The sequence below is a fragment of the Dipodomys merriami genome, unplaced genomic scaffold (genome assembly GCF_024711535.1).
Source record: "Dipodomys merriami isolate MVZ:Mamm:240054 unplaced genomic scaffold, mDipMer1.0.p SCAF_30, whole genome shotgun sequence".
NCBI lineage: Eukaryota > Metazoa > Chordata > Mammalia > Rodentia > Heteromyidae > Dipodomys > Dipodomys merriami.
The window spans coordinates 14,087,311-14,099,687 of NW_027204493.1; the positions used below are offsets into that span (position 1 = coordinate 14,087,311).

At 39.7% G+C, this 12,377-nt stretch overlaps 1 protein-coding gene across 1 annotated transcript in view; it reads right to left on the reverse strand.

Moving 5' to 3' along the window:
* Positions 1-12,377, reverse strand: part of LOC138840692 (chondroitin sulfate proteoglycan 4-like) — a 60,648-nt gene that overhangs the window by 16,868 nt on the left and 31,403 nt on the right. Inside the window, exon 8 of the mRNA XM_070040956.1 lies at positions 3,654-3,823. Within this exon, the coding sequence (XP_069897057.1) occupies positions 3,654-3,823 (170 nt within the window). The remainder of the gene's footprint in view (positions 1-3,653; positions 3,824-12,377) is intronic.

The following is a 12,377-nucleotide window of genomic DNA, read 5'->3' on the forward strand; positions in this document are numbered from 1 at the left end:
ACTGGTTAAGTGGAGATATATGTCTTAAGAATTTGTCTGCCCCAGCTGGCTTTGAGTCAAGATCCTCAGATCTCAGCCTCGCAAGTAGCAAAGATTGTAAATGTAAGCCACCGCTGCCCAGCTCTTCCCCACTTCTTTTACTTTCCAAAATATTCTAAAGTGGCTGGGCAGTAAATCTGAGCCATGAAAAAATGGCTGACAGCTGACCAGGGAATTATTTAACTCAGGCTATAAAACTGCTGGTTTTAGGCAGAGATTCATATTCATATGAAGGTTAAAAAAAAAAGGAGACAGAATCTGGGAAGGGAAAAGCCAGGAAAAGGAAGTAACAAATGTCTTCCTCTTCCCAAATCACAAATTAAAATGTGCATTTTTGCACATAAGAGCTAACCTTCTGATTAATACCCATTGTGCTGTACTTAGAAGGCAAGGCTCTGCTCTTACTTGATATAAACGTAAAATCTTTATGTTTTCGGATCTTATTTTGGGGCTACAGTTTGGATGTAAAATGTTATTGATAGTGATTGAGGTGACATGGGTCGGCAGGGAATTCCAGTGACAAGCTTACAAACGTATCCAGACATACACTAGGAAATGCCTCCCTTGGGCTGCAGCAGTGCTCAACTGCTTTCATAATTATTAGTCTTTCCACCATGTCTGCTTTGCTCTGAGTGCTGGGGTGGGATTCTTCAGTATCTCCATCTCTAGGCTTCATTCCTTCTCCAGCCTGTACGTTGGCAAAGGATGGAGTACTTGATGCAGGCCCCCTTAACCTTCCTCAGCCCTCTCTTCTCATTACGCCCAGGGAAATGCATTTGGGAACACCAGAGAAGCTCCCCGCAGGGAGACGGACAAGGATGGGTTATAAGGTGAAGCAGATGTCACCCCCCCTCTGATGACCCCATTACCACTCATTCAATTAGATAACACATTAGGGTAAACACACCGATGTTCCAGAAAATTGCTTTCCTTTGGGGAACTCATCCTTCACCTACTAAAAGATGAAAGGGTCTTTTGCCTTTTCAGGAACAAAAGAATAATAACATCAACATTTGCTGTCATCCAATTCATGTTTGCTATTCTTGGCATTTCCTTTTACCTCAGTATCCATGTTGAGTATCAGTTGGTCTTTGTCAGACCCAAAAGCAGGGCGCACCAACACTTGACATCCATTTCCAGGTCTAACCTTCACCCCAATTCTTCAACATGCATAATCCAGATAGTCACCTTTTATTGTTAATTATTATTATTGTTGTTATCTTTAAGTAGTTGTACCAAGGGGTGTCAATTCAACAAGTCAAACTGTACATCCAATGCTTCTTGACCAGCATCACCCCTGATATTCACCTTAAACAACGGCTTCCTGGCAACCACTTCCTAAAGAGACAGTAAATTCAGCCTCTGTAACTGACCCCACTGATGCCCCAGAGGGGCAGTACAGATAAGCCACAGTGATCATCTCTCCATCACTCTGTGGCCCCTTTGGAACTTGTGCCTAACTGTCTAAATCCTACCAAGTCAAAGTCCCCTCGGGAAACATGTTCAGAAACATGTTCTGGGCCCAATAGAGGAACTGGTTCCTTGTGTTCCATTCTATATCCGCAAGCATCTTGAATGTTGTACAACTGTAGCTTCTGGGTGTGCTGTGTGATATAAAATCTTTATATCATCTGTGTCTCTCCTATTCATTCAAGGTGTGGTCTCCACATTAAAGTCCCTAAGTTAATGTGTACATGATCATATAAAATAACATTTCACAAAATGAAGTCCAAGAAATGGAAACGAAAGATGTATAGTTGCTGCCACTGTTTTTGTTGTCTTTTCCTTTTGTCTTGTTTGGTAGTTTATTGGTCTTTGGGAGGATAAAGAGGGCACAGTAAAAGTGTGACAGAGGGTGAACAAATATACCAGAGGTGTTCACTAGCCACTGTGGAAAATGAACTATACAACTCGTGATTGGAGCTGGGAGGGAGCAAGGGAAGGGGTGGCATGATTCACAAAGAAATGGACTCATTGCCCAACTTATGTAACCATAACCCCTCTGTACATCACCTCTACAAAAACAATAAAATATTTTCTAATTGATGGGGGGAAAAGGAGCCTTAAGTTAAGCAATGGGGGAATGCTAAGCACTTTACATCTGTTACTATTATTGTCCCATTTCATATTTAAACACTAGAAGGAAGGCATGGCTTAGTTGAAAGGAACATGACCAATAATCATGGGTTCTGTGTTCAAGTCCTACCTCTGCTGCTTCTAAGTCATGCACCTGTGGAGAAGTTGTATGAACTCTCACATTTTAGGATCTAAGTCTATGGGGGATGAGGAATACAATACAATTCCAACAGTACATCAGGAACAGTGTTTGGTGCATGGTGAATGCTTGATCATTGCTATTGTTTTTCCCATTTACAAGAAGAAGAAAAGCTAAGGACTAAAGGATTTGTAATTTGCCTTAAACCACAGAATTAATCCAGATCATCTGCTTTAGAAGTCAAGGAACTTGTGCTCAGTCACTAGTAGTTAGCAGGAGATGAAGAACAAGAAACAAGGTTTTAAATAATCAATTCTCTCCACACCACACTCAAAAGTGGAGGAATCATAGGGAGCTGCATTGAATTCAGTAGACTGCAACTATATCCAAGATCTTATTTTAAAGAGAACGGAATTGTCAAGTCATGGCAATACCTTGTTTAAAAGGCCTGTGGATAATGAAACAATCTCTCTTTTGTCTTTTGAGTCAGAGCACTAAACAAGGCCATTGGTATGGCAGGTTTCTGCTCTGGAGAGGAAAAGGCTACATGGGGAAAAGAGCCAAACACCTTGGCCTATTTGGGACAATGAAACTTCCCTCTCTCCTGTCTTGTGCAACTGCCCAGGTTCCAGATGGGAGCCAACTCCTGTTCCATAGGAACCAAAGGCTCTCAGACACCATTGTGTATCCCTGAGACTCAACATGACACTTCATTTGCTGTGGTGAGTACTACCCACTGCTCATGTTTCCTGGATATGATAATGCCAGTAATCCTAGCTGCTCAGAAGGCTGAGATCTGAGAATTGAGGTTCAACGCTAGCCTGGGTGAACAATTCAGAGTCTAACCTTCAATTAACCAGCCAAAAGCTGGAAGTAGAGCTATGGCTCCAGGGGTAGTGCCAGCCTTGGGCAAAATAAGCTAAACAAGGACACTAGTACTGACAAACACACATCTAAAAAGGAGGTTGTGGATGATAGTTCTATAAGAAAGTGCCAGTTAAGTTTAAAACACTTGGCTTTGGATATGCATCACACATATATAAACACACATTCATATTTAAAGAGTGTATAAAGTATCATATATAAACACAAACAGATACATACATAATGCAGGATTCACTCCAGCAACTGTGCTATGGATTTCCTTATATGCCCAACTTTATTGATACAAAGATCCCTTTGTATTTATGAGTCACAGAGTTGAAACTAGTGTAATGTTTCTCTGGTAATTGTGTCTCATCTTGTGCTTCCTATGTGTCCTATTTTAAGCCAGCCCAGCTGAAGTGAGTAATTGACTGGGCAGTGGGGCCCATTTGTCTTAGCAGGACAAAGATAAATGAGAAGGCTGCCCTGCCCTAACATGCAGCCCTGCCCGGAGGCTACACACGTCAAGACTCACCAGATATTGGGTAAAAATGGAAACATCTTCAGTGCTATTGTCAGCGTTCATTCTCAGCAACCTCCCAAGACGAGGGGAACTTACAACTGTGAAAGTTACAGTTCTGTTTCCTGCACTTTCGTCATTGGTCACAGCTTTCAGGTCACGAGATGAAAGAGGCTTTGTAGATCCTGAGTAAAGATCAAGACATGTGTGTCAATATAACGCAAAAGAAAATGGCCAGCTAATGCAATCATCTTGATAGATCCCTGACAACTCCTGGAAACTGCATGGTTATGAATGCAGAGATTGACTGGCCAGCCCTAACTAGAAATGGAGCTAGGAGAGGCTAGTAGTCCCTGAGGTGTCTCTTTGTGGGTACCATTTGTTCTTGTGACCCCAGGAAATCAACTTCCCTTTCCCTCCCTCTACACAGGCAAGATATCTAACTGATCTCTAGGGAAGGAAGGCAAGGTCGAGGCTTGCATGGCATCTAGCTGGGCCCAGGGTTAAGAGCAGAGAAACAGATCGTGTGGTACTTAGAACACAAGAGACTGTGCACCCCTTTGGAGAGTGGGAATTGGCTTTTGAACAAACATGAGCTATTTTCTGGGGAGCAAAGGTCAGCATGAACACTGAGGCAGAAAGAACTAGCAACACATAAGTTTTGATGTTAATACAATCTCATTGGTATCAAGAGGCCAGAGAACTTGGGGACACTAAGGTTAGCCTCGTGCTTTTTAGATGCTCTGTGGAGAAGGATCAGTGTTTCCTTCCTCCACTGTGGACCAATAATGTGCACAATACAATAAAAATGTCATGGCAATGCCAAACTCCTATAAAAATTTCTAAACACTTTCTCTTGCTTTCCATTCTTATCAGTTCCTAGAATGGAAGGTCCATGGACCACACTTGGAGGAGTACAGGGTCAGAGATCATCCCTTTATTCTGTCATGATTTAGGGGACATGGAAGGGAAGTCTGAAAAGACTCACTTCCTCTTTCCAGTCTTCATTGCTTCAGTTCTAGCCCTTGGGAAAGGGTAGCCCTGTTGAGTAGGCACATTATGCATTATTTATGAGGTTGAATCAACCACCCAATGATAACTAAGCACCCTGGATGACATCTGGGTTTGCTTTCTCTACTAGTGCTTTGTAGTCTTAGAGCAAAAGCCACCAGATGTAGTGTTTAAAACACATTAGGCATTTGCTAATTTGGAGGAAAAACCAGCTTCGAGTGTGGATGCTCTCCAGATTTTTAAGGATTGTTCTGAGCTCTCAGTTGGAGACTTCATTTAGAATATCTCAGCTTTTCTGAGATGAGCACCACTTCCTTGTAGTAAGGCTGGTGAACTTGTGAATGTCAGCTTCAGGAACAAGTTTGGGTTGTTACACAATGCTCAGGTGATGTTTGTAACTGCCTTCCTCGTTCCTCTCACTTCTTGCTGCTGAATTTTTTTGCAGTTGTGGCTTCTTTCTGGCTTTGAAGCTGGGAACCAAGATGGAAGTCACAATAGAGAGGCGAAGAGCAATGCTTCTGTGTCCTTAGTTGCTGTTACAAAGTTCTCACTGGGGCTCATTCTGTTTCCTTCAAGGCAAGCACTTCCTATAATATAAATTTCCTATGTCTCGTGTGTGTTTGGTCGGTCCCTAAGCATCCCAGCATCCAGCAGTTCCATCTTCATTTTTTCTCTGGAACATTTTCCCACTGTACTTTCTTAATTACTTCCTTCTTATAAAGGACCTTAATTTATAGTTATATACTTCTTCTTTCACCACCTAAATTTTACCTCTAAGGGAGTAGAAAGTCAAAGGGCTTCTTTTCCTTTTTTAAAGAAATGTTACTTCTTCCAACCCAAATTATATGAAATATATTTTGAAATACAGAGGTTTTTAAAAAAAAAAAAAAAAAGTATCTGGACTCTCAGACATAGAATCAACCTAAGTGTCCATCACTAGGTAAGTGGGTAAATAAAACAGGGTAATTAAACACAATGGAATATTATTTAGCTATAAAAGGGATGAGATCTTGTCATTTGTGACAATGCAAATGGGACCTGGAGGTCATAATGTTAAGTGAAATAAATTAGGCACAGAAAGACAGATGTCGTATAGTTCACTTGGATGTAGAGAACCTAAGAAGCTGAGAAGTAGAGAGCAGAATAGTGCATAGCAAAGAACAAGGAGGGTAGAGGAAAAAGGTGATGGAGGAGACTAGCCAATGGGTAAAAAGTCACATGCAAATAGAAGAAATAAATTCTGCTGTACAGTTATGCAGAAGGATGACTAAAGCCCACACTATTGTATTGTATAATCTAAAATTACTTGGAGAAAAGGACTTTGAATATTTTATCATTAAGAAATAAAACATATTAGAGGTTATAGATAACCCAAGCTAATCACCATGCAATGCATAAATGCACTGAAATATCACAGTGTACCCCACAGAGATTACTAACAGAGCCATCTGTTAATTAGAAAATAAATTGTGAAAATATCATTTCATTTCTCTTAGCCTCTGGGGCTGAGAACCCACCAGAGCTATTCCAGCACCAAATGGAAGGATCTATTCATCTCTCCTTCTTTCATCCACCACCTAAGCCAGAATGGCATCGAAGTTTCCTTTCTACTCAGCAAGCACTCTGAATTGCTCAATCAGCAAGAGCAGCTCAACCATGCTGCAAATTCCTAAAGGCACCTCTAAAGCCCAGCCCAACTCAACAAAAGCCACATGTCCTCTTCTCCCCTCCCACCTTATGTCATCCAAGTTGTTGGCATTAGGGAGCTCCCAACACTTGTTTTGGGAATGACTTCTGTAAAGTCCCAGCTATGTCTTTATCAGCAAAATGTTTGTCCTATAAAAGGCCGGGTCCTTAGTGCTGAGGACTGTAATTGCTTGGCAAGCCCTCACTCCACCAGCACTCCTGGGAGGTTTGAAAAGCCACTGCAAAGTCTCAGAACAAAGGAAAGCTGCTCATTGGTTTGATCCTCCTTCTAAACAAAGCATTTCTCAAACATCCTTGAATCCCAGTTGCTCATGAAACATACTGCTACCATAATAGCAAGAGTTTCATGATCACCGGACATTGAGGCTTTTTGTACTTCTTCCACAAATATTGAGGAGTTAATATGTGAAAATCCCTACAATAAGGAGCAGAGGAGATCCAGAGGCCAAGCACCCCAACCCAAAAAGCCAGCATCTAAAATGCTCCAAAATTTGAAACCTATCAAACCCCAACGTGACCTAATCAATGGATGAGATGGATTGTAGCCAAACCTCAAGTACACCAAAAACAACTTCTGCTGTACAATTACACAGAAGGGGGACTATATTAATAAAGTATATGGAAAGCATAAATAGTTCATACTTAATTTCGATACCCAAGATAATTCGTCATGTATATGCAAACAGTCAAAACCATTTCAGATAAAGTATACTCAACTTGAACTTAGAAATATCATGAACATGTTTGCCCTGCCCTGCCCTCCCTGCCCTGCCCCTCCCTTGCTCCTGTCCTTTTCTTTTTCTTTTTCCTTCCCCCTTCCCTTTCCTCTTCCTCTTCCTTTTTCCCATTCCCTTGTTTTCTCGTTAGGCAACAAATCACGTATTTATTGGCTATCTCTTAAAAAGGCAGGACTACTGATCTGTGAATTCAGTCCTATGAGCAAGAAGAAATGTGCCCTATAAGTATAAACAATATTATTAAGTATCAAATCTATCCTGTTAACTTGATATCTGGAATTTAAACATGGTTCTTTCTCTTCTCTTTTCAGCAGTTACTTAGTGAAACAAGCCTCACTGCAGTACACAAGAAACTATCAATAGTGGGCTGGGAAGGTGACTCAGTGGTAGAGCGCTTGCCTTGCATGCAAGAGGCCCTGGGTTCGATGCCTCAGCACCACATAAGCAAAAAGAAAAAAAAAGCCGGAAGTGGCGCTATGGCTCAAGTGGTAGAGAGCTAGCCTTGAGCTGAAGAGCTGAGGGACAGTGCCCAGGCCCAGAGTTCAGGCCCCACGACCGGACCCAAAAAAAGAAAGTATCAATATTAACTATTCTATATGCACAAGTGTGTGCTGGTCATTTCCCATGTTCTTGATGCACATCACCCTTTTACTACCCTGAAACTGGGGTCAGCATTATCCTAGATGACCAAACAGAGGCAATAAGACACTGAGTCACTTACCCAAAGCAACAAAGTTCTGTAATTGTGAATCAGGATTGAAACCCAGGAAAAATTATTCTAGCTCCCTGTGTTTTTTATATTCTTATTAGCATATATTATTCATAGAAAGGAGTTTCACTGTGATGCTTCCATATACATATACAATGTACCTCCATTAAATCCAACTCCACTACCTTTCCCCATAACTTCTAACAATTTCAATGGGTTTCATTTTATACATGTGTATAAAGTAGTTGAATCATATTCACCCCCTCATACTCTCTCTCCTTTCTCCCTCCCCCTCCTGTAGTATCTCGCCAGAAACAGAAATTGTTTTTACAATCCTATACTTCATTACTAAAGGCTAGATTTTGTATATAAGAGATATTTGACTTCCTCAGTGATGTATTTTACTTAACATGATGATCTCCACTTCCACCCATTTTCCTGCAAATGATGTAATTTCACTCTTCCTTTTGGCCTAATAATAGTCCATGGTGTGTGTGTGTGTGTGTGTGTGTGTGTGTGTGTGTGTGTATACATATATATATATATATATATATATATATATATATATATATATATATTCCTTATTTGTCAGTCAGTAGACACCTAGACTGATTCTGTGTTTTGGTTATTGTGGATAGTGCTGCTATAAACACAAGTGTGCAAGTATCTTGACTGTAAGTTGACTTGTATTCTTTCATATATATGCTTAGGAGTGGTATAACAGGATCATATAGAAGGTTACCTTTAGCTTTTCAAGATCTGTCCTTTCAAGGTATCACAGTAACCCTAAGAAGCTTGTAGTTGTTATCCCTTCACTAAGAAAGTATAATAATTTTTACAGGTATCAGAAGTTAGGCACCTCACCCAATGGTCAAGGCTAAGTAGACTTACATTTCACTCGGAAGTGAACAGCTTTAATCTTAATACTATATTGCTTATGTCATTCTATACTGAGCTCAATGGGTACAATGATATCTGAGTTAGGAAATTATGTGATTAATCATTCTGAGAGATTTTCTCCCCCTCCCCCCTTCCAAGAGACCCTCCTCTTCCTTTGTTCTCACTTCCAAGTAGTGCTACCCTCCTTGGCATGCTCACCCCTCCTTTGTGCTACCTATCACAATGCTACTCATTCTAGGAGCAACTCAAGGCTGTCTTAGTGACCAGTGTCCCTGGCTATTCTAGTCTATGGGAAGATCCCCCTCTGTACCCATGTAGCACTCAGTCTATCACTTGCTGGTCACTTACTGTTGTGTATTCTGCATGATTATTCTACTCTTGATTATATGTCCCTTATTCCACCTAGTAATAAGCCTTTAATTGTTTCCTTGAGAACTAGCTATCTTTCCTTATAGTTCTTGGTTATCTCCTACTAAGATTTAAAATATTCAATTCAGTGTGTCAAGATTCATTGACTAAAAAGTTTTATGAATCTCTGTTCTAAACCCTTCAGCATCATGCGTTTAATCCCTTTCCCTTCTCTCCTTAAATTTCTTCCAGGAAGACAGATGGTCTCTTGATGACATGCCATACTAGGACCAAAGAAACTAAAGTTATAGGCTAGGCGGTGGGCTACTTCATTTTGGGTCTAACTAGAGCATTATAGCAAAATTCTCAAAGTCAATTTGCTCAATGTTTAGAGCCAATTTTCTTGAAATAGATCCAAGTACTATTTGGGTAAATTGAAAATCTAGATCCTAAGGCAACATATATTCTAACCTGCCACCCTAAAGATAAACAAAACCAATTATAGCAGTCAATGTGAAAACATTGTTACAAAATGTTCCTTTCTCTGAGGAATAAATCTTGCAGAAAAGAATAAAATATGTTTCAATTAAATATATAAGTATATATATACATATATATTGTATACATACATTTTACATATGTAAATATTATACACATAGCTACAATATATATGAAAAATAAGACTGAAAATTAAAATATTATGTAGGCATTTCACTTAGAAGCAAACTCCTTTCCTACTTTAAGTTAAAAACCAATTTTCAAATTTGGCGAAGCACAGAAGCTATGATTAGACTAAAACATTCACCTCACTATGTATGCCAATAGTTATTTTGGCTTGTTATACAATTCTTACAAGTCTCAGGCCAGGTCCACTTTTTATGACCAAGTGTGAGTACATACAGGAGCCAGAACAGAAACAGCCAAAGTCTGGAGAGCTGGCAGAGAAAATCCAAATGGTATGGGACCAATATGAATTTTAATATTAACTAATGCCAGGTTGAAATAGATCTTTAATCAAACACAGTAAGATGCACAACATTTCTATATGACCATTGTTTGCTCATTAAAGATAGATAGATAGATAGATAGATAGATAGATAGATAGATAGATAGATAGATAGATAGATAGATAGATAGATAGATAGATTTTTCCCCCTCTGGTGGTTCATGTTAATATATCAATAACACTGAGAAGAATACAAGAATCCTGAGAAGAACTTCTATCAGGGACTAGAGTTATGGCTCATGCAGCAGAGCAGCTGCCTAGCAAGCTTGAAGCCCTGAGTTCAATACCCAGTACTGCCCAAAACAAAACCCTATGGTCAGGAAACTGGCTTCTAAAACAGAGACAACCCTGCAACGAAACCCTCCATAGAAAGGAAAGGGGGCCTATGAAACCCAGTGCCTGATGTGAGCACAGGATTTGAGATTCCATCTTGCATCCTAAAACTATTATCAGTTACACAATCTTGACCCTTCCCTTTTATTTTCCAAAAGAGGATTGTCAAAACTTCCATATACATACTTTATTGAATTTAAAGCCTTATAGGATCCCATTGTGGAAGATGAAAAATAGAAAACATCATAAAAGCACAGAGTATCAGCATTTGAATATATAATCTGTAATAGGAACAGATTTTTGTATGTAGTCCTATAGAAAGCAACAGATTTCCATGCTATTTTAGAACATAGAGGTCATCAAGGTATATAGGTCAGCAGTAGCATACACCTGACATCTTAAGTCTCCCACCCAAGGCTGGAAGTCTAAGGGAAAATGTAAAATGGGACATGCAACACTATCACACAGAAGCAGGGACCAACAATCCCTGCTACAGAAGCCAAGCAAAGCAAAACTCAGTTGGGTACCTGGAAAGAAGAGATGACATGTTAACCAAAATCATGCTCATATATGAAAAGTCAACTGTTGGGTCATTGCTACCTGAGAATATTTGGGCTGAAAAAAAGCACCATCAACAACTTGAATGATCTGTAAAATGTCTACGCTGACTGTACAGTCTGTAATTGCACAGTTCTCATTTTCATTCCCTCTCAAATTGAGATTTTTGTCAACTGCAAAAGCCACTCAATGGAAATGCATGTGAAAAAAATCTGTTTTCTTTCCTCCTGGCCAGGAGCTAGTTCAGGAAACAAGTCACATTGTAGAGACAGACAGTGTCAGAGAAACCAAGAATACTAACAGAACTAACAAGTCAGAGGGAGCTTGGGAAAGACAGTGGCTCTCTTTGGGATCTGAGAAAAATATGCAAGTTCCACTAGTGAGTTTTGGAACATATGGAGGCAGATGTGAGGCTTCTTGGAAAAGGAAAAAGACAGTTACTCAAGGCTGTGTCCAATGCTAGGCAGACACCTATGAAAAGTATGTTTTATATCATTCTAGAAAGGTGACAAAGGAATTTTGGCCACTTTAATAAATTTTCCATTTCAAAATAACAGTAAGTAAAACAAGACCCAGAAATTTGAAAGTCTGTAAGGTGTAGTCATTCTGCCCTTCCTTTCATATAACTAATTGTCGTCGGTTATTAAACAAGATCTCTGTAGCCAGAATAGATTAAAAGTATTTAGTTTGTTGCAATAAACCCTGATTATAGAATATTTTAATAGTGTATCCAATTGTTCATATTACCAGGGTATAATTGTTTGCTTGTTTATGTCTTTAAACACTAATTGCCTTGGGAAAAAAAACTGAGAGAAGCATTACACTATTCTCAGGAAAAGAAATTTAGAATAGAAAAAGAAGCTTTAAAAATAGAAGGATCTTGGTTAACATAGCTTATGCTGTATTTTAAAAAAAATCTTTCTTTTTATAAACTCAAAGGCTGAGGATAACTAAAAATTTCAAAATCTCCCTTAAAAGCAGTTTTTTAAAAATTAGTAATAAGCAGAAAGTCATTTTCACCGAAGTCCACTACGTAAGTGTGAGAGCCCTCCACCCTTCACTGTTTCCTGGCCAAGTAACATTCCTTCTTGAAGCCACAAAGCCTGCCAGATTCCTGATTATATGGCCTACCTTGTGTCAATTGCAGAGACTGAAGGATTGGCAGAGGGGCCAGACCCATGGATTCCAATCCCTATTCCATTTTATGACCAACTAAGATTTTTAAAAGTGATGCCCAGTCCATTTCAGAGACTTCACTTAACTAGTCTAAGATAACCAGACATTGCTCTCTTTTTTTGAGGTGGGGGCAGAGATGAGGGGGAGGGTGCTGTACCTGGGGTTTGAACTCAGTGCCTGGGCACTGTCCCTAAGATTTTGTACTCAAGACTAGTATTTAACCACTTGAGTTACAGCTCCACTTCCAGCTTTTT